This window comes from Leopardus geoffroyi, chromosome B4 (assembly GCF_018350155.1).
Source record: "Leopardus geoffroyi isolate Oge1 chromosome B4, O.geoffroyi_Oge1_pat1.0, whole genome shotgun sequence".
Lineage (NCBI taxonomy): Eukaryota > Metazoa > Chordata > Mammalia > Carnivora > Felidae > Leopardus > Leopardus geoffroyi.
The window spans coordinates 139,634,374-139,660,654 of NC_059341.1; the positions used below are offsets into that span (position 1 = coordinate 139,634,374).

At 56.4% G+C, this 26,281-nt stretch overlaps 1 protein-coding gene across 11 annotated transcripts in view; it reads left to right on the top strand.

Annotated features, from left to right (window-relative positions):
- Positions 1-26,281, top strand: part of TBC1D22A (TBC1 domain family member 22A) — a 325,287-nt gene that overhangs the window by 95,266 nt on the left and 203,740 nt on the right. For all 11 annotated transcript variants that reach the window (XM_045464835.1, XM_045464837.1, XM_045464843.1 and 8 more), the window contains 2 exons: positions 6,676-6,804; positions 9,963-10,025. In XM_045464835.1, coding sequence (XP_045320791.1) covers positions 6,676-6,804; positions 9,963-10,025 — 192 coding nt within the window. The remainder of the gene's footprint in view (positions 1-6,675; positions 6,805-9,962; positions 10,026-26,281) is intronic.

A 26,281-nucleotide genomic window follows, 5' to 3' on the forward strand; every position in this document is an offset into this window, starting at 1 on the left:
AGACAGCCGCTGGAGGGAGCTGAGCTCCAGCGACAAATTGAGGCAGCCGCAGCCACGTGTCTTGGGTCCGGTGGATATGGCCTCGGCAGGGGAGGTGCTAAGGGGAAAGGTTTTGGGGACTCAGGCCCTGGAGAGTAGACTGGAGGAGGTGAGAGGCCAGCCTTGCTTCCCCAGGTCAGGGGCTGCTCCACGTCTGCGGCCTCTGTCTCAGCTGCCCAGCCCCTCCTGAGCCCTGGTGTGGAGGCGGGGGGGGGGTCTCGGGCCCAGGGAACAGGGTGCAGAGAGAGGCCACAGGGGCTGATGGCAGCGCAGGGAGGGCGTCCGCCTCTGTGCAGGGGCACGATTCCCGGGTGTGCTGGCCGGAAGGTTGAACTTGCCTTTCCGTGGGTTCCTGGGGCGGGCACGAGTGCAGGGCTGCGTTCGGCATCTCTGCTTCCCGGAGCTGAGCCCAGGGTCCGAGGGTCCGGGACACAGGCAGAGCCCAGGTGTGTGTGTGTGTGTGTGTGTGTGTACGTGCGTAGATGACCCCACAGGGTGGGGACCTGTTCCTGAGTTTGTGCGAAGTGAGCCCGGATCCCCCGAGAAGGGCAGCATCAGGTAAGGGCCTCTTGGGCCTGGCTTTGGCTGCAGTCCGTGCTCAGGCCCTGTAACTCGGCTACGGTGACCATTCTTGAGCCTTTACTCTTTCGTCAGTGACAACACCGCCAGCCCACCCACCAGGCAGGATTCAAGGCAGTGCTCCGGGCAGCTCTGCGCCTGGTGAGCAGTTGGGCTTTTTCTTACTCAGCTGTGGCCGTGGCCTCCTGGGGATAGGAATTGTTCTTCCTGCCAGGTGATGGCCATGGGGACTGAAGTCACAGTGAGGTCAGGTGAGTGTGGTCGCTCCTGGTGCTTGCCAGGAGGATGGTCTCTGACATGATGAAGCAGTGCCCTTCCTCAGGTCTGGCCATTCCCCCTGGGGTGGGAGGCCCCCTGGCAGGGACAGGGCTGGGTCCCCGACAGGGAGAGCGCCCCGTGCCTCATGGTGCCGGCAGAAGAGGTCTGACCGTGGAGGCGCCCGGGGCGGGCGGTTTCTCACGCAGGACCTGCGGCAGGGGTGCTCTGGGCACGCCTGGCACTCCTGTGTGCGCCTGGGTTATCGTTGCTGTCGCCGCTCCGAGTGTGTGAACCCATCTGCCTTTAGAAAAGGAGCATCTCTCGTCTGGCCAGAAAGTAGAGGCACGCACGCGGGAGCATAGCCACCGATGCTCAGCGGTAGACGCTCCCACCGTCGGGGTTCCCTGTGTTGTCAGCGGGACCCTCTGGCCAACCTGCCCCTTCCCGACCTGTTGGAGTTGAGGCAGGTGCCCCTCATCGTGCTGCTGAAGGGCGGGGGCTGGGCTCCCAGACCGGAAACTGCTGCCCTCCCTGGTGGGTTGCTTGGGAAGAAGCATCGGGAGCCTTCGGTATGCCCGGTGTGGCCTTGGACGAACAGCTCGCTTGTGGGGATTTTGCCTCAGGAAGAAGTCAGACGTGGCTCAGAATACCAGACAAGGGAAAAGATTGTCACCCTGTTCAGAACGAGGAAGGTCGAGCATAAACACGTTGAGACACAAGTACACATGGCGGAAGGCCTTCGGGTTGGCAGACTTTCTGGAAGAGGCTGGGTAGCGGTGTTGCAGGATAGACTTCAGTGCCTGGTGACTGCTCAGCTCTGCCGATGTAGAACACCAGCAGCCCCACGTGGCTCGGACCCCAGGACAGCGGTTCCCAGCGTGCTGTCCTGTGCCGGCCCCGCCGGAGGCCACTACTTAACGACGCTGGGGACACGGTCGTGATTTCAAAGTGCGATGTGTAAGCATGGCAGGTTGGATGAAGGACATTTTCTTACAAAGGGCACGAGAAGGATTAATCATAAAAGATTAATAAATGGGGCCACATTAAAGCTAGGGACTTGTCTTCATCAAAAGACATCATTAGTGGGAAGAAAAGGCAAAGCACGGGGAGGAGGAGTAGAGACTTATGGAGGACTCCCCCGTGGAGAGTGTGATATGCCTGCAGACGAGTACGACCCAGTAGAAAACCGGGCTATGCTCGTCCTCGCGTTTCCTGGGTGTGGACGCAGAACAGCTCCGTCAGTCTTCTGGGAAATGCAGAGCGAAGCTACCTTCTTTTTGTCTTTTTAAAGTTTATTTATTTTGAGAGAGAGAGTGAGCGCACATGTGCGTATCAGAGGGGCAGAGAGAGAGGGAGACAGTCCCAACCAGGCTCCGCTCAGCACAGAGCCCGACTTGGGGCTTGAGCCCATGAACCTCTAGATCACGAACTCGGCCGAAGGTAAGAGCTGGACGATTAACTGACCGAGCCACCCAGGTGCCCCAAAGCTGCCTTCTGACAGAGACCACTGCAGGCCCATCGGGATGGCTGAAAAGAAAAAGTTTGTCAACACCAAGTGCTGGCAAGGATGTAGAACTTGCCACGTACCTCCAGTGGGAGTGTAATCACTTCGGAAAATTCTGCAGCAGAACTTGTGAAAGGTGGGCACGGCCAGTGGTTCGCCTCCTCGGTAACTATCTAACAGAATGCACGTCATGGGCCGTGAAGGGCAGGAACGAGAATGTTGAGAACACAGAGTGGGAGCAGTCTGCAGGTCTGCTGACGGTAGCATGGAATTTGTACGCGGGAACACACAACAGTGAAAGCTATTCTTAACATGTTCCAAACATGAGTGAGCTTTTTAAATGTAATGTTGAGTTTGAGCGGCCAGACAGAAAAAATGATTCCATTTGTAGAAGGTTCAGAAATAGGCAACATTTACCCGGTGTTAGAAGTTAGGGACTTATTAGCTCCAGGGAGGAGGTGAAGGACAGTGGTTAGGAGGCTCCCAGGGGCCTCGAGCCATGTGTGGTTATGATAATTCCTCCCACTGTTTGGATGGTGTGTGCTCACATGTTATATTCCAGTATGTGTTTATGGACAAGAGGCTTAACGGTGTGACCCCGGTGTGTGAAAGCAAATGTGTGCAGGAGTGTCATTGAGAATCGATGCTCCTAGAAATGCTTTGGGGAAGCAAAGGGGACGGATGTGCTCGCACAACTGAGAAGACGTGGTTGGATTCAGGCCGACCTCATCAAGGCCAGTGACTCTCTGAGCTCAGCTCTGCAGGTCAGCTCTTTGTGACGGACCCACAGCCTGTGGTTCTCCCGCATGGCCACAGGGCGGCTGCCACAGCTCCAGTCTCTGCACATTCTCCCCGATTCACAGGAAGAAGCAAAGAAGAGCCGTGGGGCTTGCCTTCTGTGCCTGCATTGGGTCCCCTCTCTGCCTCTGAGCCTGTCAGCCCCTGTGGCCAGTGGGGTGGCCCATCAGGAACACTCCTGAAGGAAGGGGTTGAGAACAGGGATGTGTGGTTCCTGGAGGATCTTCAGGGCTCTGTGGAAACAAGGGAGGTATAGATGTTCAGCAGCAAACACAGGTCTGCTGCAGATGTGGGAGCATCTTAAAGGCAGAAAATACCACGTGGGATTTATTTGTTCACTTGCTCATACATGAATTCACTTAATGAAAATTTGGCTGCCGTGTGGCTGGCGTGGTGAGGGGCTGGCTCTGTGGGGGTCTCGTGCCAGGAGCAGCTGGAGCCCTGAGGGACCAGCCTGGCCTCGGGTTGGGTCAGGTGTCCTGAAGAAGTGCCGTCGAAGAGACGCTGGAGGGATGAGCAGGAGGTGGCCAGGTGAGGCTTCAGAACATCCAGGCAAGAGACCAGGAGGACATCTTTCCTGTGTAGGGCAGGAGAAGCACTAAACATAAAGGAACACTTTATAAGTTGGATTTCATGGAAATTTAAGACTTAGGCTGTTTGAGACAAAGAGGCAGGGCCCAGATGAGGAGAATATAATCTTAATGTGTATTCGCTTCTAGAAGACAGAACCATAAAACTCACTAGGAAGATAACCTGGTTTAAGAAATGGGCAAAAGATTTGAACAGACACTTCACCAGAGAAGAGAAGCAGTGGCGGCTGGGTACGTGGGAAGATGTTGAACATTGTTAATCATGGGGGATGTGCGATTAAAGCCACTCAGTAGAATGGCTGATATTTATTTTTTTAAGATTTCATTTATTTATTTATTTATTTATTTATTTTAATGTTTATTTATTTTGAGACAGAGAGAGACAGAGCATGAATGGGGGAGGGGCAGAGAGAGAGGGAGACACAGAACCCGAAGCAGGCTCCAGGCTCCGAGCTGTCAGCACAGAGCCTGACGTGGGGCTCGAACCCACGAACCGTGAGATCATGACCTGAGCTGAAGTCGGATGCTTAACTGACTGAGCCACCCAGGCACCCGATTTTATTTTATTTTATTTTATTATTTTTTTTTAAATTTTTTTTTCAACGTTTATTTATTTTTGGGACAGAGAGAGACAAAGCATGAATGGGGGAGGGGCAGAGAGAGAGGGAGACACAGAATCGGAAACAGGCTCCAGGCTCCGAGCCATCAGCCCAGAGCCCGACGCGGGGCTCGAACTCACGGACCGCGAGATCGTGACCTGGCTGAAGTCGGACGCCTAACCGACTGCGCCACCCAGGCGCCCCTTTATTTTTTTTTAAAGTAATCTCTATACTGAGTGTGAAGCTTGAACTTGCAACCCTGAGATCAAGAGTCACATGCTCTGACTGAGCCAGCCAGGCACCCCAGAATGCTAATATTTAAAGACGGACAATACAGGGTGCCTGGGTGGGTCAGTCAGTTAAGCATCTGACCTTGGCTCGGGTCACGATCTTGTGGTTCATGGGTTCAGGCCCCACATCCGGCTCTGCTGACAGCACAGAGCCTGGAACCTGCTTTGGATTCTGTCTCCCTCTCTCTCTGCCCCTCTCCTGCTTGTGCTCTGTTTCTCTCTGTCTCTCAAAAATGAATAAACATTAAAAAAATTAAAAAAAGAGAGGCACCTGGGTGGCTCAGTCGGTTAAGCGTCCGACCTCGGCTCAGGTCATGATCTCACCATTCGTGGGTTTGAGCCCCGCGTTGGGCTCTGTGCTGACAGCTTGGACCCTGCTTCGGATTCTGTGTCTCCCTCTCTCTCTGCCTCTCCCCCACTTGGGTTCTGTCTCTGTCTCTCTCAAAAATGAATACCCATTAAAAAATTAAAAAAGAAAAGACGGGCAATACTATCACGGAGGGTGTGGAGCATTTGAAATTCTTATCCTCTGTTAGCTGGAGTGTGAAACCGCATCATTTCTTGTGAAAGGTCTGGCAGTTTGTTAGGAAACGAAACATGTACATGCCCGGGGAGCCAATACTCCACTCCTAGGTGTTTAACCGTGAGAGAGGAAAGCTTGTAGCCATGAAAACCTTGTACAAGAATAGTAGCAACAAGCTTTATTCATAGTAGCCCCGAACTAGAAACACCCCAGACGCTCAGCAGGAAGTGAGTGGCCGGCAGGCCGCGGGGTCTCCGTGGGGTGGAGAAGTGAGCCGAGGGATGGGCTGCCGGTCCCCTCGTCGGTTTGGAAAAATCACAAAGACGCCAGGCCGAGCGGAAACAAAGCGCGGGTCCCCGAATGATTCCATTTGCGTGACGTTCTAGGCCAGGCCTGGGCGGTCCGCGAGGAGTTGTGCGGCTCCCTGGGCTCTCCTGGTTGAGAGGGGGATGAGCACAGGGGAAGGTTTTGGGGAGACAGAGATTCTCCACGTCTTCACGGGGGCCGTAGTGACGCAGCTGTGTACCCTTGTCAGATGTCATGGAAGGGTTTACTTGAAAGAGGCACATTTCATCTTATATGTGACATGTCGGTAATGTTGATTTAAAAAGCAGAAGCAAAGAGGGGCGCCTGGGCGGCTGTCGGTTAAGTGTCAGACTCTTGATTTCGGCTCAGGTCCTGATCTTCTGGTTCGTGGGTTCAAGCCCTGCGTCGGGCTCTGTGCTGACGGTCTGGAGCCTGCTTGGGATTCTCTCCCAAGCCCTCTCCCTCCGTCTCTGCCCCTCCCCTGCTTGGGCTCCCTCTCCCTCTCCCTCTCCCTCTCAAAACAAAAAAATAAACTAAAAGTTAAAGAAAGTAGAAGCAACAAAATAAAAAGCCCGTACACCACCAATAGTCTGGCCCTGGAGACTGGGCTCTTCGTGACCACCCTGAGCCGCCTGGTCCTTCTGGGTTTGAGTTCACTTTATGTCCTGGGCTTGCGGCTGCCAGTCGCCCACGAGTCTTTGGAGAGAGGAGGAAATCTGCATGAGCGACGATCTCTCCAGACGTGCGTACGTGTGTGCACATACACGTACATGCACGTGCCTGTGTGTACGTTGTATGTATGCATGAGCACACACGAGCATCCGCATGTACTCTGGTCAGAAGACCGTGCAGACTCCCGAGTTCCCTGAGGCACACGAGCCATTTAGAACCAGGGGTTCATCTCAGTCCTGTTCTCGAAAGCACGGAGTTCAAGCCTGGCTCCCGTCTGACGCCCGCTCCTGTGGCCACGGGTCAAGTTTGGCGGGCGCGGTGGAGGCTGTGAGCGCCCGAGCCGCCCGTCCGGTGCCTCGGAGGCCGCCTCCCTGATGTGCTTCGTGTCCGTTTCCGCTTACTGTCCTCGTCCCCCCCGTTTGGGAGGCCACACCCAGTTCAGACCCTTTGGATTTCACACTTTGTGAGTCGGCATTGACCGTACCTACTTTTTGTTCTTGTTCTTTCTCTCCCCCAGGGTTACCTTCCTGCCAACGTGGAGCGAAGACCAGCCACGCTCCAGAGAAAGCAGAAAGAATATTTTGCGTTCATCGAGCACTATTACGACTCCCGGCACGACGACGCTCACCAGGACACCTACAGGCAGGTGGGCGCCTGTCCCTCGCTCCACGTCCCATGAGGGGCCCTGTCCTTGATGGTTTGCGGGAGGGGCTGTTTGCTCTGGTGCGTTCCTAACCAGGCCACGGCTTTGTGTTTGCTGACGAATGAACAAGTGACGGTGTGCTCCTGCTGGTAGTGCTTTGCTCGTCTCCGGTTCCTTCTATAAAAGCGACGAGGATGTTTTTAATTGGAGTTGCAGAGCGGATGCCCAAGGTCCCCTGCTGGTGCCCTGACATGTGCCTCGGGAGCCGCCCGGCCTTTCTTGTGTCAGAGAGCTGCTCTTGGGCCCGTAGGACCCGGACAGGCATGTCGCTGGACCGATCAGAGGAGGAGAGTCTCCGTGGGCTTTGTGGGCCCTGACTCTCTGGGGCACGGAGGGGTGGGGTGTGGGTAGACCAGAGCTGACTGGGCAGCTGGACTGGGGGGGTGCAGTTCATCTCCAGCAAAACGTGTAGCCAGTGTATCATTTCTGCTCCCTCGTTGAACACAAAATGGTGTAATTATGGCTTCTTGAACAGTTGACAGTGTGTATGAGGGGAAGAATCCTTACATTTGATTTATAGTTCACAGTGCATTCAGAATTTGCTGTTAGAAAAGCTCATTGAGGACTTTGTCATTCTTGCTGTCTTTGTAACGTGTGAAATGCAGAATGGTTTGTGCTGCATTCATTCATTTGTTCATTCATTTTTGCGCTGTGTTTAAACAAAAAGGTAGTTCTTTTTTTTTAATTTATTTATTTATTTTTTTTTTAAATTTTTTTTTTTTTCAACGTTTATTCATTTTTGGGACAGAGAGAGACAGAGCATGAACGGGGGAGGGGCAGAGAGAGAGGGAGACACAGAATCAGAAACAGGCTCCAGGCTCTGAGCCATCAGCCCAGAGCCCGACGCGGGGCTCGAACTCACGGACCGCGAGATCGTGACCTGGCTGAAGTCAGACACCTAACCGACTGCGCCACCCAGGCGCCCCACAAAAAGGTAGTTCTTAACTGCTAGCTCTGCTTCCTGTTTCTTCAGTCAGCTTCTGACTTTCCCGAGACACGTTCGTACTGAATATTTCCTTTTGGAAACCCTCCTTCTGGGTGAAGGAGCCTTGCCGAATTTTTCTGCCTCAGATATGGGCTCTCCACATCTCTTTGTCACTTTGGTGTAGATCTTTACAAAGGTCCCAAGACAGGCCTTCCCTCTGATGGGTGACCAACAGGTCTTTAAGGGAAATGGATTCTGAGAAGATCTTCCTCATGGAGGGGAAACGGTAGAGCTTGTGGGGGGGCGATCGCCATGCGAGAGAGCAAGGACCCGGGAGAGGCCCTTCTGGGGCGGGGCTCTTGCCTCTGGCTCCTTGGTGCTCCCTGGCGCCCTGAGAAACGGATTTAAGATAGATTGCACTTGGATTTGGTTGGGGCAATAGTAGCTTCCCTGGTTTCTCTTTCCACTTCACGAATTCTAGGGAATGGTTCCACTTGGTATTGTTTTGGATGTGTTTTTGATGCATTTTTATTCGAGGAAAAGACTTCCAAAGGATGACACCTAGCATCTATCTGTGAGATTTACCAAACTGTATTCTGTTACGAATTTCTTGAGGGAGAGCTAATTAAATACAGGTCGCATGTGTCTTTATTCAGTTATGATGATGGGTAATAAAAAGCTTCCGTGTTGTTGTGAATTCCCCAGATGTTTCCGCGATAACATCGCGGAGAAAACCGTAATCCGCGGCAGTGATGTCGTCTCGCTTTGCCGCCAAGCAGGCCCGCCTTGCGTGTCCAGCCCCTTCCTGTTGGCACAGACGGCAGGTGTAGGTACGGTGCCCACTGGCATGCCCACCAGAGTGTGATGGCACGGGAGCCGTGTTCTGAGGGTGGCCCTTGAGGGCACCCTGGGGCAGGGGACACGGTTGGACTAGAGTCGTCTGGCCCCCGGTCTGGACTGCACCCCTCCCTCTTGGCACTGCCGCCCGTGGGCCCACGCTTCTTCCGTTCCTCCCCGCGTTGCTCAGGGGGCGTGGGGCTGATGGGTTCCTCCGGGCCGGCTCCTGCCCTCTCTCGCTTTCCTGCCCGCTGTCCTTCAGTGCCGCCCCGAACACCGAGTCCACTGGCCCCAGGGCCCCTCCTGGTCCTCTCCCCGGGCGGGTGCTGCCGATGAGCTGCTGGCGCCCGGGTTCTCGCCGAGGGAAGGGCTCCAGGCGGGGACCTGTCAGTGGGGAAGCAGCCGCCACGCCTCGCATCGGCGCGGTTGATGGCCTCCACCTCGGGTGGTCTTCACCAGGGAAGCCTCTGGGGGATGCGGCAGGCACCTTCTATACAAGGATGCTGGGCCCCGGGCCTCAGTCATGGCGCCCAGGCTGTCGTGCCCGTGAGGCAGAGCGAGGATGCTGTCCTGTTCCCGTGGATAGTGGAGTCCTTGTGGGCACATACTGACGGGAACGAACCTGAACGTTGGCTCCTTCTCGGCATTACGATGTGCACGTCTTCCTTCGGCCTCTGTGGCCTTCTCCTGGGTGACTGGGGATGGTGACGGTGTTGGCCAGGGGCGGACGTGCCCGTGGGACGTTGGGAGCCAGCCCGTGGCGCCAGCTCAAGCCCCGAATGTTCTTACTCGCTGCTGCTTGGACCTGCGGGAGTCGTCGTCTGCCGTGTCGGGGGCTTCGTTAGGGCTCTCGGGTCGGGCAGCGCGCAAGCAGGGATCGGCCGATGCTGGCAGAGGTTTTTAAGTGCTTCCCTTGAAAAGTGCCCCGGGTCCCCACGGACTCTGTGAAGTGGAGAAAAACGTGGCCTGGGCGCCAAGAAGAAGCTGTCACGGCCGAAAACTCATACGCTATTGATGTACCTGAATTGCTCCCGTGTCCGAGGCCGGGAATCAATGTTTACTAATTGCTATGGATTCTGTTACTAAATAGCCGAGGGCCTGCTCTCTTCCTGATCGGGCAGCAAGTGTTTGCGCAGGAAGTGTCGGCAAGCCCTCGTGCTGGGCCTGTGCGGCTAGAACCTGCCCCCTCGAGCACTCGGCCACGGAGGGAGTCGGTACTTTCAGGGCGGGAGCGGGTTAGAGTCCCGGGTCAGTTCATCGCCGTTGAGCACTGCTTTTCTCGTCACGCTTACGCCATTTGTCATCTTTGAAAATAACACCTCTCTCCCTGCATCCGCAGATCCACATAGACATCCCTCGAATGAGTCCGGAGGCGTTAATACTTCAACCCAAAGTGACGGAGGTAAGAGCCAGGATCACAAGTTCCTGTGGATGGTGTCTCCCTGGGTCGGGGCGGTGGGTGCCCACGGAACTAGCGACGTGGTTTGTGCGGTTGGGGGGCTTTACCCACAGCACGTGTGGGGTGGCTCTCGAGAACGTAATCACGGACAGGAGTCGCTGTTTTGTGTGTGGTATTGACGCGTACGGAAGACACGGGTAGGCGTACGTGGAGTGCACGTGTGTGTCCTTCCCCACCTGAGGGGAGAGCCCCACTCACGTCGGACCCGTGGCGTTGGAGCCGCCCACGGTGCCTACCCTGCTCTTGAAGGGCCCCCGCGACGTGAGTGGCCCCCTGACTTTGTGATCCCGTGATCTCAGCACGTGTCTCGTGGCCTTCTCTCTGCGACTCGTGTTTTTCTTCCACATCATTTGCTAACATTCAGCTCATCTGTGTGTCCTCTTGGGTGATCGTCCGTCAGTCAAATATTGCACACTTTCTATGGCTTTTTCCTGTCGCCGGACGTCTGGGTCGTGTCTGACGTGTTGTGATCAGGCCCTTCTCTGGGGCGTTGAGGAGAAGTAGAACGGTTGTGCTGGGGTGGGGGTGGGGGTGAGCCCGGGAGCCTGTCAGGCTGGTGGCAGTGTGCTCCCGGGGGAGCTGCCCTCCTCAGACGCTCGCTTGTGGGGTGTTCGAGTCCCGCACTCCGTGTCCATGCTCCTCATCCACGGCCCACATCCACGGTCAGCGTCCACGCTCCTTGTCGTTCTAACTCTCGTCCACACTCCTCGTCCACGCCTCACGTCCACGTTCCGTGTCCCCCTCACTCTCGTCCACGCCTTGTGACCACGCCCCTCGTCCTCCTCATTCCTGTCCCGCCAGCGGGCCTTCTCCTCCTGGTCGTCATCTCCACGTCTCTCCTTACTGGTGGCCGTGATCTCTTCCTGTGTTAATGTTTCCGTGGTCCCTTTTCGGGGGGCGTGCTGCTCTCTGTCTTTTGCCCATTTTTCTTGTGGGCGGTTGATCTATTGGCTGCCGATCCTAATGTGTTAGGGATTCTAAATCTTTGTCAGCTTGCACGTCACACGCGTCCTCTCCCATCCCGTGGCTGCTTCTCACTTCCTTCTGGGTGGCGTTGACGACCGGAAGTTCTTCGTTTCGGTGTGGCTGAACTTCCTGACCCCTTCATTTCTGGTTGGCACTGCTGTGCCTTTCTTGAGAAATCTACACGTACCTTGTGTAGTCAGTCCGCTCCCATAGGTTCATCTGAAGCTTTGCTCATTTGTCCTTCACACTCCCGTTTTCATTCGTCTGTACTCACCGGCTGCGTATGAGGTGAGGTCGTCCTCCAGTGAGCTCTCCCCTGAAGTGACCCGTCAGGCCCGGCCTCAAGTGTGGCCTCCAGCTTGTCTCCCCGTGTTTGCAGCGTCCCTTCTGGTGTGCGTCCTCCTTACGCCTGCATATGTGCGTCTTTGTTCTCTGTCTTGTCCTAGAATTCAAGGGGTCTTCCCTCGACACCCACCTGCTGGCGAGTTCAGCCTTTTACCGAGTCCCACGGCTGCCGGGGCCCTGGTGCCCTTGGTCCTCTCCAGGCCTCAGGCCTGTGCGCTCCCACCCGACTCTCACAGTCAGACTCCCGGGACTTGCTTGTCCCGTTTTTGTCTTCACTGTCTGTCTGATTCGTGGCTGGGCTTGCTCGGAATCTGTAGATCAGATGGGGGGAATTGACGTCTTTATGGAATCCTCTTTGTTGTCATGAATATGCACCGTCTCCATTTTTAGGCCATTTGTGACGCCTTTCAGCGTACTTGTAAAATTTGTCCCGGGAAAGGTCTTGTATGTGTTTTATTAGATTTATTCTTAGTTATCACATTTTTTTGTTATTCTTGTAAATGGCATCTCTTTAAAGTGGCATGTTTTTTACTTACGGTTTGAAACACTTGTTTGCGTCTCGAGTGCTCCGGCAAACGCACTTTTAAACTCTCCTGTCTCTTCTATGCTTAGTAAGTTTGTTGAACAAAAATCCTGGATTATGAAAGCAGAAGTGCCTGTAGATTATAGCACACAAAAGGAGAGAATTAGTTTCCCACAGAAGCAGGCATCTTGAGGCGGTTGTTTTTGATTGTCCTTCTCAATGGTTGTGCTTAACCGTATCTGCAAAACGAGAGAGAACATATCGTGACCTCTTTTTTACTTATTTTTTTTTAATGGAAAATAGAGTCTGCCACAGATCTTCGGTTTACCGTCATTTTTATATTTTTCCTACCACTTGACACGTCGCTTGTAGAGTAGAGCTCGCAGGGTCGTGGCGGCTCGGCTCAGAGGGGTCTGCCGCAGACAGCAGGCGGCCTGGCGGGACAGGGGTGCGTTCCTGTCTCCCGCACGGGCTCTCCCTGGCAGTGAGGCGGCTTTGCCGCTGTGCTTGGCGTCACCCCCCGCGGCCCCGGCTGCTGCTGTAGCTTCTCCGCACTGCGTTTCCCTTCCACATGCAGGAGTGAGGAGGGCGCGCCCCTCCCCTTGCCGCTCTTCCCTGGAACGTGCTCCCAGTACCTGTGCTTCTGTCCCGCGGGCCGGAACTTAGTCACGTGGTTGTACTTGACCGTCTGGAACCGGGACAGCATGACTCAGATTGTAGCTGGTTCGTGTGCCTCGCTGACGTCTGGGCCTTCTGACCGCCCAGAAGAAGGGTTTCGGCACATCCCCCATCTACCCACACTTTCCTGTCCCTTCAGTAGGGGGATGCGCAGTCCGCTCGGTTCGCCACCCACCCCCCTCCCCCCCAACTGTCCGCTTCCTCCTGTGGGCTTTGTTGAGGTCTGGTGGCCGGACAGTAAAATGTACCCATCGTAAGTGTGCATTTAGATTGGTTTTGACATCTGTGCTTGGGACTATGACAGCCACTTGAATCATGATAGAACACTTCCATCACCCTGAAAAGTGGGCTCGCTTCCTTTGCTGTCAGCCTCCTGTCCCAACCCCTGCCCGTGTAAGTCCTGATCTGCTTTCTGTGTCTCTGGAGCTTTGCCTTTTAAGAATTGCATGCAAACGGAATTCCACAAATTCCAGACTTTCGTGAGTGCCTTCTCGTAGTGCTTAGATGCTTGTCCACGTTGTCCCACTGCTGCTGGGTAGGACGCTGTTAGACGTGTCCTGGCATGGTGACCCGTTTGTCGGTTGATGGACACCTGGGCTCTTTCCAAGTGTGGGTCTTCACAAAAAAAAATGTGCTACAAACCTTTGTGTGGAGATCTAGTGAAGGCCCCTGCTCACCCCTCTGTGGCGAGGACCTAGGAGCAGGGTGCTTGTGTGGTGTAAGTGGGTGTCTGTCTACTTCATTAGAGACCGCCAAAAGATTCTCCAAGGTGGCTGTACCGGTCGGTGTGCCCACCAGCGGTGCATGGGAGGTCTTGTGCTGTATCCTTAGCGGTACTCGGTACCGGCAGGCTTTTTAATGTCAGCCGTTTTCTGGCGGGTGTGTGATGGTACCTTGCGGGCTTATAACTTGCCTTTCCCTGGTGACTGATGTTGTGCGTCGTTACGTGTGCCGGTTTGCCACACGCGGGTCTTTGATGGAGGGGCCGTTCGTTTGTTGCTCGCCGTTGAATTGCTTTTAGAATCTTCAGCCTGCCTGTTCTCTGGGCTAGCTCGGCCCGGAAATCCCTGTTTTATGGGAGCTCAGCTAGATTCAGGGGCCTCAGGCTCCCCTACCTGCCGAGAGGGAGGCCTGGAAGTGAGCGGAGTGGATGGAGTCGGGCTGGATGGCGGTTCTCGGCCAGAGAGCAGAGGCGCAGCCTCGGTCAGGGGGTCACCGCCCCCCGCCCGTCCCCACGGTGGAGCGGGCCCCAGGGGACAGCAGACCTCCGTGGTGTCTGTTTCGGCCGAGCTCTGGTGCGAGAGCTGCACGTGCCGCAGAGCCAGCTGCTCCAAACAGCTGATCGGATCCCCATCTCCCCCTCGCCCGTGACCCCTGAGGGTCTCGGTCCCTCTGGGCCTTCAGACCTTACCTGGGAGGTTGCCTCATCAGACACGCCATATGCCTGCAACGCTCTCCTACCCCGTTCACGCCTGGTGTGTGCGGCCTGACTGCTTGTTCGTGACGCCACTCGCTCACCCTCTTTGTCGGCTCCCGGAGAGCAGGGCTTGGGGCCCTTGCGGTGTCGGTGCCCAGAGCATCTCCTGGAACCTCATGGGAGTCAGAAGATTTTGTCGAAATTGGTAATTACTGTTTTTATCCGATGTCATTGTTTGAAAGTAAAATTCGTAAGTTTTTGGCTGCTTGTTTTTTTGGTCTCCTGTCCGGTGTTGAGCTCACTCGATCTATTACATGAAAACACACCAGTTCTGACCTGTGGGCCCGTGGCTACCATGGAGGGTGCAGTGAGTTTATTAGGGGAATGATATTCTAATATCCCTACTGGGCCTTTTCTACTGATAAGTTTATCGTCTACCAAGTGACTTTTCCTTCGTGGTTATTATATTATCTGCCCTCTGGTTATCTGCTTCTTAGAGCAATGTCACAAATTAGGGAAATAAGATACTTTTTCCAGTTAGCCACGGAGAAGCGATGTCTCGTTACATTTAAACAGACGCGGAGGATAATGAAACATGCAGGCTTTTAAAACCACATTATTTACGTGCAATTCTTAGAATTAGTGTGACGAGCTTTCCATGGCCCTGAAGGATGGGCATTTGCTAGGCGGCAAATAGCAGCGGTCGTTCAGAGTGGACTCTTACTGCGACCGTGTGCTTGGCGTAGACTGATTGTGTCTGGAGCCGCGTGGGCCCGCCCACAGCAGGGCCGGTGGTGGCCGGGAGGAAGACCGCCTCTGGAGGCCCCGGAGTTGGCTCTGGGGCCGCATCGAAGTGGGTTTCTGACACTTGCATCTGGAGGACCACTCCTCAGCAGCCCGCTGTGCTTGTCCGGCCCCCTGCACCCCCCTCCCCTCCCCCCCCCCCCAGCTGAGCAGGCCAGCCTCACCTGCTCCTGCCCCGGTGACCCAGGAGTGCCCTTGTGTCTCCCGCTCTAGCCCCCGGGTGGGGTTGTGGCAACTGCCCTTTCAGAGTCTCTGTCCTGTTAGACCACCCTCGGAGGGGCGGCGGCCTTCACGCCCGTGGTCTGCATCCCTGCTGCCCGGCAGGCATTTGCTGGTAAGAGTCAGTGCATCTGTGAACCGTCTGCTGGGATTCTGGCCACGGCTGAGGCCCCCGCTGGTCTGCTAGGGCCACGCGGGCTGTGAGGGCAGGACCTGGGGCCCTTGTGTCCCCCGGTCCCCGCAGCCTGGCGCCGGGGCAGCGGATGAGTGAGTGACACAGTAGAGCGCACGCTCGTCACGTGTGGGCGTTCTGCAGGTCCTTCCACGTGCGAGGTGACACCGGAGGGTCCTCACGGCCTGGACGCGTGGGTGGTGGTCGGTGTCCCACCTGTCCACGGCCTCTCACCCCTCGTCTCTTCGTTCGGGCTCCTCACTGGGCCTCTGCCCGCCAGCGGTGGGAATGCGGTTTGCGAGAGCCCGGGAAGTACTTGGGTGTTTTGTAATCAGCCCACCGAAGTCTCCTCGTACGTGTTTCGGGAATCGGGTCCGTAGCTCTTTCTTCTCCTGTCTCTTTGTTTTTCTGGTAAAATCTACCAGAGCGCAGGGATTTCTGTAACGTTTATGTTCACATTTAAGGAAATGATGAGAAAGTAACGTACAGGTGCCCAGCGTTAGCTGAAGAAAGAGCGAGAACCAGCATCTGTGAAGTCCCCTCTTTGTCCCTCCCACATGTCTCCCGTCTCCCAGCCAGTGACTGTCTTCCTGCCTCTCTGTATGGTTTTATCACGTGTTTGTATGCGTGTGCATGTTTTTGCCCTTTATGGTTTTTATTTTTTAATGGGATTATTCTAAGTATATGTGTGGTTGCCCTTTATATGACAGCATTTGGGGTTTTTTTTTTCCCCCGCATTTGAGAGAGAGAGAGAGAGAGACAGACAGACAGAGTGCAAGCAGGGAAGGGGCAGAGAGAGAGGGAGACACAGAATCTGAAGCAGGCTGCAGGCTCTGAGCTGGCAGCACAGAGCCCGACGCGGGACCTGAACTCACGGGTCATGAAATCATGACCCGAGCCAATGTTGGACCCTCAACTGACCCGAGTCACCCAGGCACCCCAAGACAGCATTTGGTTTTAAACGTTACCCGTCAGTGCCTGTGGTTGGAGGTCACTTCTCAGTGCTGTGTTGCTTTCCGCTGCTCAGTCTGTGCACTGAGCCCTCCAGTCTCGTGTTGCTCGAGCATTTGGGCCAAGTTCACCGCTGTGTGTTTTCTCAGGGCGTCACTGTGCACGTGCCTCTGTGCGTGCGTGAATGCGTGCACCTGTGTGTGTGTGCGCGCGTGTGTGGAGAGGCCCCGGGGGCGGGCGCTGGGATCGCACTGGGTCACACCAGGCGGTCGTGCTGGGGGAGTGCCCCATGCTGACCCTCACCACCACATGGGACTGTGAGGCCGGGTCCCCCGCTCTGGCCAGGGGCATGCGGTGCATCCCGCTGGGCTTTTCACTTGAACCTCCGTGAGTGCGGATGAAGTGAAGTATTTTTTCTTCGGTTTCTTGCCCATTTGTGTTTCTTCTCTGGTGAAGTGCTTCTGTTCCCTGTTCCTGGGGTGCTGGTGTCTGGTTGGTTCTGCTGACGGAAAGGAGTTCCTGATCTGTTCAGGGCGCTGAGTCCGTCGTGGGCGTGGATGCGCCCGGGCGCCCCCTTCAGTTAGTGGCTTGTTCTTCACTCGTGGTGACGAGAAATTCTGAATTTACCGCCTCCCATTCCCCCGTCTTCTCCTTTACGCGTATGCTTGTTTGTGTCCTAAGACCTCTTTTGCAACCTCAAGATTTCTGAGAAGCCTTAGCTCTCTTCCCAGAGTTTTAAAGTTTTGCCTTTTACACTTAGCGCCACAGTCTGTTTGGAATCCACTCTGCGTGGTTCGCCGCGGTCGGCTGCTTTCTGAGCACACGTCCCTCCGGGAGAAGCCGCCCGCGCCGATCAGCTCTGTGCTACATCAGAATCCCGCACACATTGGGCTCCTTCTGGGCTCCTCTGGGCTCCTCTGGGCTCCTTCTGGGCTCCTCTGGGCTCCTCTGGGCTCCTTCTGGGCTCCTCTGGGCTCCTCTGGGCTCCTTCTGGGCTCCTCTGGGCTCCTTCTGGGCTCCTCTGGGCTCCTCTGGGCTCCTTCTGGGCTCCTCTGGGCTCCTCTGGGCTCCTTCTGGGCTCCTTCTGGGCTCCTCTGGGCTCCTCTGGGCTCCTTCTGGGCTCCTCTGGGCTCCTTCTGGGCTCCTCTGGGCTCCTCTGGGCTCCTCTGGGCTCCTTCTGGGCTCCTCTGGGCTCCTCTGGGCTCCTTCTGGGCTCCTTCTGGGCTCCTCTGGGCTCCTTCTGGGCTCCTTCTGGGCTCCTCTGGGCTCCTCTGGGCTCCTTCTGGGCTCCTTCTGGGCTCCTCTGGGCTCCTCTGGGCTCCTTCTGGGCTCCTTCTGGGCTCCTCTGGGCTCCTCTGGGCTCCTTCTGGGCTCCTCTGGGCTCCTTCTGGGCTCCTTCTGGGCTCCTCTGGGCTCCTCTGGGCTCCTTCTGGGCTCCTCTGGGCTCCTCTGGGCTCCTTCTGGGCTCCTCTGGGCTCCTCTGGGCTCCTCTGGGCTCCTTCTGGGCTCCTCTGGGCTCCTTCTGGGCTCCTCTGGGCTCCTTCTGGGCTCCTCTGGGCTCCTCTGGGCTCCTTCTGGGCTCCTCTGGGCTCCTTCTGGGCTCCTTCTGGGCTCCTCTGGGCTCCTTCTGGGCTCCTCTGGGCTCCTCTGGGCTCCTCTGGGCTCCTTCTGGGCTCCTCTGGGCTCCTCTGGGCCGCCGCTCTGTGTGTCCATTGTCCCTGTTCCGGCTTCCTCCTGTCTGGGTGTCCTGGTCTCGCTGTCTTGCTGTCTTGCAGGCCAGGCTGCCCGAGCCTGGCTGTTGTTTATGGGCCTTTGTATAAATGTGAAATCAGCTCGTTACAGCTTCACGTAAATTCTGGAAATCACGCCGAATCTGCCGATCAGTCGGGGAGAACTCACATTTTGTTTCTGTGTTTGTTGAGCTCTCCTGATCTTTTATTTCTAGACAGTGTTCTTTTTCTTGTCTTGCATCGATACTCTCTAGAAAGGCTGTCGACTTTTGTCAGTGAACCTTCTACCTGGCAAGTCTTACCTTGTTCCCCAATTCAAGTATCTTTTTTTTTTTTTTTTTTTAAATTTTTTTTTTCAACGTTTATTTATTTTTTGGGACAGAGAGAGACAGAGCATGAACGGGGGAGGGGCAGAGAGAGAGGGAGACACAGAATCGGAAGCAGGCTCCAGGCTCTGAGCCATCAGCCCAGAGCCTGACGCGGGGCTCGAACTCACGGACCGCGAGATCGTGACCTGGCTGAAGTCGGACGCCCAACCGACTGCGCCACCCAGGCGCCCCCCCAATTCAAGTATCTTATGTGTAGATGTGGTTGAGGCTTTACAGAAATTAATCGTATTACTTTGTGAATGATGGCAGTTTCTTTTCTTCTGTTTTGCTATATATTTTTCTTTCTTATTTGTTTTGTTTTGCTGTTTGTTTTTCTTTTTCTTTTTTTTTTCTTTTTTTTTTTTTTTGCTGGCTCAGACTTCTTACCACAACCAAACACAGTGGGGGAAGCAGGTATCCTGCTCTCACTCCTGGTCGCGTTGTGCTGACTTGGGATATTTTCTCTAGGCATTACAGGTGCTCTTTATCACGTGAGGGATGGTGCCTTGCTCGTGGTTTTAAAGTCACAAATGGTGCTGAGGTTTATCAATTCCTTTCCCTGTCATCTGATAGGAGAATACATTTTTGCTCCTTTATCCTCTAAATGTGGTGGATTTTATTCCTGGCCTTCCTGGCACTGAGGTGACTGATCCGAGGTAAACGTGGGTTGTGCGGGGTGGACAGGTTCAGTGACTTCAGGAGCAGGTAGGTGGCCGTCTCACGGGCCACGCTGCCAGAGGGGAAGTCTGGTGGCTCCTGCGTTTGAAAAATGCTTCTTTCTGACTGGCCCCCAGTCATTCTCACCACTGTGACATGTGGCCATGTCTGTTGTGTTGAATGTTTGGTCAGGTGACAGTGACACTGTGATGTTGTGTTTGACAGTGTTGCTTCTTTTCTGTCCTTCAGTTTTGAGCGTAGTGAGACGTCTGGGTTGGCTCACCTATCAAACACCTGCCTTGAGCACAGAGCGTGGGGCATAAATCGTCACATTTGAAGGAGGTCAATGTCAAGTCATTCAAACGCCACGCCATTGCTGGCTTTGGTGCTGGCACCATTGCTGTCTTTAAGAGAGTTTTACGTTATTAACCACGTTGCGGCAAATAATCAGGGGCAGTCCTGGTGTATATTTTACGTGATAGGTGGTTGCCTTTTATTTACTTTTTAAAATTTTAATTAAAAAAATTTTTTTAATGTTTTGTTTTATTTTTGAGAGAGAGACAGAGTGCAAGCAAGCAGGGGAGGGGCGGGGAAAGAGGGAGACACAGAATCCGAAGCAGGTTCCAGGCTCCAGGCTCCGAGCCGTCAGCACAGAGCCCGACGTGGGGCTTGAACCCACGAACCGCGACATTATGACCTGAGCGGAAGTCGGACGCTCAACCGACTGAGCCACCCAGGCGCCCCAGGTGGTTGCCTTTCAATGCACATTTTGGATTTGTCACGGGCTCTTACTTGGTGTCATTCATCAGGTGTTAGAACTCACGTGGGGGCGGTGTTCTTGGATCGTGTTGCAAACACTTGCGTTGTAATAATTTCTTCTTTCTGGGCCACGTTGCTCTGGGGTTTCCGGGGACGTGGCCCCCGCAGCTCTCCCAGCACAACTGCGGATCTGCTGTTGCCCTCTGCCCAGAAGTTATCTCCATGGTGCTTGCTGTGCTGTGAAGTCACACAGCTCACGCCTATAGTGCCGTGTTTTCAGATTTCTGAAATCAGAGTTTTGTGAGCCCTCGTGAGCACAGCAACGTTTTCCATTTACGTGGATTTCATCTTGTAGAACGCAGAGTGGCTCAGCACCCCGAGCGCCCCAAGTGCTGCCCCGGTCCCACCTGGGGGGCCGTGGAGGGCGCCGCAGGTTTGCAGAGTGGAGCCAGGCAGTGCTGCCCCCCCGGGAACCTTCTGCGCAAGAAAGTCTTTCAGCTTTTTAGGAAAAAAATCTTTCTTGGTTGCTCAGGTGTCTGAAGTTTGGCCAGCGGACCGGGAGTGCCGGTCACATTTTCATTTTTGCAGCCCTGGTGGTAACAAGCAAGGGCAACCTGTTTTATGACTGCAGTTCAGCATAAATTGATGCATAGAAAAGGTACTTCCGGAAGAGTTTAAAGTTGGAACTACTTTTTTTTTTTTTTTTTTTCAACGTTTTTTTAAATTTATTTTTTTTGGGACAGAGAGAGACAGAGCATGAACGGGGGAGGGGCAGAGAGAGAGGGAGACACAGAATCAGAAACAGGCTCCAGGCTCTGAGCCATCAGCCCAGAGCCCGACACAGGGCTCAAACTCACGGACCGCGAGATCGTGACCTGGCTGAAGTCGGACGCTTAACCGACTGCGCCACCCAGGCGCCCCAAGTTGGAACTACTTTTAATGAATTCCTGCTCTGTGACAAAGACGAGAACATCAGGACCGTGGGCAGAACTTGAATAGCCTGTAAGACCCAAGGCGTGTTCACTGTTTTTTTAAATTTTTTTAAATTTTATTTAACATTTATTTATTTTTGAGACAGAGCATGAATGGGGGAGGGTCAGAGAGAGAGAGGGAGACACAGGATCTGAAACGGGCTCCAGGCTCCGAGCTGTCAGCACAGAGCCCGATGCGGGGCTCGAACCCACGAACCGTGAGATCATGACCTGAGCCAAAGTCGGACGGTTCACCGACTGAGCCACCCAGGCGCCCCGCAGGGCGTGTTCATTGTTAGAGCCGATGCAGCTCGTTGCGTTTTCACTCAGCATCTCGGTACATGGGGCATCCTGCCTTTATCGTCCTGTGGCAGGTGATACCGCCGCTGAAGCTGATGGCACGACATTCACTCCACATTTACTCGGGCCCGTGTGCCGTGACCACCTCTCTCCCCCTCCCCGGGGTGCTCCTGCCTGCCCTGCCCCCGCTGGTCCTGCGCCAGCCAGTGCCACCTTTCTTGCCACAGCCGCTGGCAGGTCACCCGGCCCTCTGGCAGACCACGCTGTGGGGCCGTGACCCCCTGAAGAAGTGCCAGGGGGTGGTCCGCGTCCTCAGCATCGTGCTGTCAAAGGGCAGGGTGCCTGAAACAATAGAGATGCCATCAAGTCGCCAGGAAAACAGCGTGTGTGGTGCCGAACGTTCTTGCCGTGCGCGGAGTCTGGGAAGATAGCCCCAGGGAGGGTGCTTGGTGGGGACGCTTGAATTTGGGGGGTAACCCTGAATTGCTGGTGGTCCCCATTTCCGAGTTCTGGGGAGCGTCCGTGTCCTGACCTGGCCCCTCAGGAACCTTGTGGGAAGAATGTTCCCAATCCCAGCCTGGGCCGCCCTGCCTCCCTGGTACACCCACCTTGTGCAGGCAGGCAAGGCAGGCCTGGGCTGGGGTGCCTGTGGTCCGGCAGTGTAGACGGGGCTCTGCCGGAGGATGAGCTAGAGCCCCAAGCCCAGCTGCCTGGGCACGTGGCGGGAAGCTCCTGTGGCAGTGCCCCGCGGCCTCCCTGTGCTGGCCCCGGGGGCCGGGCTGGCCGGGAGCTGGCTCCACGCTCCTGAGGCCACTGGCCAGCTGGCTGGGTCTCTCCTCCCGATTCCTGGCTTGGCCCCTCTGGCTTTTGATCCTGGATTTTGGTGAACTGCTGTCTCTTCTTGCTTTTTGCCCTGGGGGACTTCGCACTAGCTCTGGCCTCTGGGGGCTCCTCTGAGCCTGGGCCCCGGGGGAGCTCTGGGGAATCGGGCTCTGTTATGGGGTCTGGGGCAGTGAAGGGTCTGGCGGTGGCCTGGAACGACCTATTCTCCCGGCACCTTCCTCCTTAGGGTGGGGTGGCGGGGGGCACGCAGGAGTCACTTTTCCTTGCGGTTGTTCCGTTGCTGTTGTGGGGGTGCCTCGGTAGAGGATGAGACACGAACGTCCCTCACAAGATTTCTCTCGGATTCTGCTTTTAGCTGAGACCGTGTGAGGGAACCACAGGGCGCTGGGGCTGGAGAAGCCGGCAGGAGCGCGTGCCTGCCCCCAGCTCGTCTCCAGGCCCGTCGGGGGCTGTAAATTCAAGGGAACTGGTGCTTAATCTGTACCCCTTTGAAGGGTCATGTTGTGAACTTTGAAAGCACCTGCTTGGGAAAGGTGATAGGAAGGCATTTCCGTGTGATACCTTTCACCAGCCTGAGAGCAAAAGCTTGGAAAGGGCTCCACGCAGGCTTTGAACAGGAACCGCAGGTGTTTGATGCGGGTTAGGAGCCCGCGGCCCGCGGCATGGGGAACGGGGTCCTTTTTCCTCGTGACTCTCTCTGAGCAACGTCTGATCTGTGGGCAGCTCATTATGATGGCCATCAAATGGCAAAATATTTTCGGGGTGACCCTCAGAGGTCCGGTCCCGATGTGCTCACGGTCTGTGAGGCGGTGATGGATGCTCAGGCGGGGAGCACTGTAGCTTGAGCCATCACAGATCTTGTTATGAGCTGGGCTGAGGTCGAGGTGAGCTGTCGGTGGGGGGGAGGCAGTGGGGGCGTTGGGGCCGCACGGGACGATGTCAGGTGAGTTGGGGAGGGAGTTCTGAATGATTCTGAACGACTTGGACTCAAACCTGTGCTAGTTTTTGTGATTTCAAGCGAAAGCAAAGCAGGGGTGCCCGGGGGTTCAGCCGGTTGAGCGTCTGACTCTTGGTTTTGGCTCAGGTCGTGACCTCACGGTTTGTGGGTTCGAGCCCCATGTTGGGCTCGGCGCTGAGAGCACGGTGCCTGCTTGGGATTCTCTCTCTCTCTGTCTCTCTCTCTGTCTCTCTCTCTCTTTCTCTCTCTCTCTTCCCCTTCCTTGCTCATGAGCACGTGTGTGTGCGCTCTCTCTCTTTTTCTCTCTAAATAAATAACTTCAAAGGAAACTCATGAAATGTTTTAAGGCAAAAAAGAAAAAAAAAATACAGGATAAATCCTAGTAAGAAGAAAAAAAGAGAGAAAGCAGCCCTCAGCCTGATAGCTGCACATGTCGTGTCTGAGGAGGCCTCGGCGGCCCGGCCTGTGGTTGCGGCCTTCCTGCCTGCACGGCCTCTGGTGGGCGAGTTAGTTTTGCTGCCTGTAGATTTAGGTCTGTCCCTGGGGTCGTGCAGCAGCCCTGTCTCCTGGGGCCACCAGGCCCCTGTCCCATTCCGGTTTCTGCAGCCAGCCCCCCTGGATGGGAGCGGGGATGGGAGCCGGAAGGGGGGGCCTGCCCGCGGCTGGAGCCGGGGGAACCTCTGCGGTTCCGTGGCTGGGGCCACGGGTGTGCCTGGGGGCCCTTGGGGGGGGGGTGCTGGGATTCTCGCTGCGCCACACTTCCTGCAGGCCCCCTCCGCCCGGCTGCCTGGCGCCCCTCCACGTGACGCCGACCTCAGCCTGCAGGCGGCCGGGACTTAATGCTGCTCTGGTCTGGATCTGTGGGCTCCCAGTGGCACCAGGCGTTCTCTCTACGCGGAAGTCTTTTCTGCGTTATTGCAATTAACGGAAAGCTTTTCCTCGGGGGTCTAGATGAGGCTGATCTGTGTGTCACCTTGTAAAAGAGATGCTTCTGCCTGCCACCCTAGAGGGATGGCTGCCGTCTGGCCCCACTGCCGGTGGGACAGGGCGCGTGGGACCGGAGCTGCTGGTGACGGCTGGTGCCGGGCCTCGACCTGCGTGGCTTCCTGGCGTGTCCCTACGCGGCAGGACAGTCTGACGGGACGAACAGACGCTGAGGGACGTGTAGGCCAGCTGTTTACCTTCTCTTCCCTCTTTCTTGCCGAGGAAACATAAATCCGTGTTTTTTAAAATTTTTCTTTATTTTCTGAATTAACGGCTGTTCCAGGGAAATGGCTCTGGGTGCCACTCTGTAGGGACAGCAAGGACTGAGAGTGCTCGCCCAGAACAGACGCCGGGATGTGGGTCGCGTGAGCTTCCTCGTGACCAGGGGACGTGACTCGGTTGGCGTGGATGTTGGCGTGCGCCCAGCACCGCGGTGGCCTCTCGTGCCGCTGTCTGCAGTCAGGCCAGGTGGGCCTGGGGGCGGCACGTTCCCTGAGCAGGAGGGTGCTGGGCGCTTCCCGAAGGCGGACCTGGTGCCGAGGGGGCAGGCGTGGGCGCTTTGCCTGGCGCAGCCTCCACAAGCCCGCACCTTGACTCCTGGCTCGGAGACGGGACCATCTCCCCATGAGGAACATGAAGTCCGCGCGTGGGACCAAGTGATCGTGTGCGGAGAGATCTCTGTGACTCGACTCGCTGGCTTCGGAGCCCCTGCTGTCCCCTGCCTCTGAGCGCACCCAGCTTGACGCTCTACCCCTCCTCCCTCCTGAAGAAGTCGTCATCGGCCTTCACTTCCCTGTTTGTCTGTCGTCTCTTCTTCCAAGCCCGCTGGCACCACACGCTGCCCGCACCGCTTCCCCTCGCTGGGGTTGCTTCTCCACGCCTGAGTCCATTTCGCCTCTCCGACAAGCGGGGGGCCCGAGGTCCCGACTGGTTGGCCTCTGGGGAGCTGGGTCTGGAGCATCACTTGATGGAGAAATGGAAGGGAAGGAGCTGGCCGAAATCCCGGGCTGGCCCGAGCCATTACCTGAACGGGAAGGTCAACGCCCAGCAGCGGCACAGGCCTTGGAGAGCAAGGGCACGTGGAGGGTCAGATTGAAGGGTGGGGGGACCCGGATCATTCACGCCTCTGTTAGGCCAGCGAGGGTTCTAGGGTTTTCCTCCGTGCCTGTCACGGGGCAGGACCGAGGGCACAGCCGTGAACGGGATACGGGAGGACCTTCCTCGGGGCGGGGGGGGGGCTCCCGCGGAAGTGGGTGGGGGCCGCAGGCTGGGAAGAGGGGTGCTGTTCTGGCTGGGCTGGTAAAGGAAGCTGTCTCTTAGGAGGCGGCGTTTGAACTCACACCTAAATGCTGGAGATCGGGGGCGCCCTGGGAGGTCTGGCTGCGAGCAGGGCGTTGCGACAAGTTCGAGAGCAGAGGCCGCGAGGGGGACAGAAGTGGCGGCTTTGGCAAGCGAGGACCCAGTGGAGGCGATGAGGTGGGGGAAGGGAGGGGCAGGTCAGGCTCCTTGGGGTCACGGCCAACAGTCTGCATTCACCCTCCCCGTCTTGGGCAGACAGCGTGACTGACAGACGGACGGTGTGGCCCGATGTGTCAGCAGCTCCCTCTGCCGCCCTGGGGGGTGTCGAGTACGGGGTGTCAGCAGGGAGGCCAGCCGGGAGAGTGTCACAGGGGACCCGACGTGAGATGACGGCCCCTAAGCTGGCGGCCGTGAAGCCGAGAGAATGGGCTGGGGCCGGACGCTCTTCGGAGGCTGCTCTGGAGGTGAAGCCACCGGGAGGCCCCTGCTGTCCGCGGCCTCTCGGCCAGACCTCTGGGGGCAGTGACGACCTGCGTGTGCTCAGTGGCGAGCCGGATTTGCGTCCGGTGTCCCAAACCTCCCCGGGCGGTGCTCTTTCGGGATGTTAGCCTGCCTGATGTGGTGAAAGCCATTTTTGTTCACGACTGAGCCACTTGTCCCTTTACTTACACGTTACCGGGATTAAAGCCTTGAAAGTATAATTTGCAGGTTATCAAGAGAGATCAAGGGGAGTTAACTCTAAATAGTCCGAGCTAACTGATCGCTTTCCTTGATGGGAGAGCTGAGTTCCTAAAATTTCCCCCCAAAGTGATACAAATACGGAGCGCTGTCGTCAAGGGTGTGAGCGTGTGGGCCGGCCCGCGTCCCCGGAGCGCGCACGGCGGCGGTGCAGATTGGAGGGCCGGGAGGGGCGGGGGTCGGCTCCTTCACAGACGGCGCTTTGGGAGCCCTCGAGCTGCGTGTTTGTGACTGAATGGCCGCGCTGTCGGCTCCCGCTGCCGCCTCCCTCGTTCGGCCGTGTTCGCCGGGCGCGTTTGCCCCGGGGTGCTTTCCTCGGTTCCCCCACGCTGTGTCCAGTGGAGCCCGGTCCGTCTCGGGACGGCTTGCTCGAGACTGTGCACGAGGGAAGCTTTGGGGCTGAGTTAGGAGCCCGGGCCTGTGGCTTTCTCAGCCCTCCCGTGGCCGCCGGGCTGGGAGTCACGAGGAGGCCACGCCAGCTGCCTGCACGGGTGCTGGGTGCCCTGGGACGCCTCGG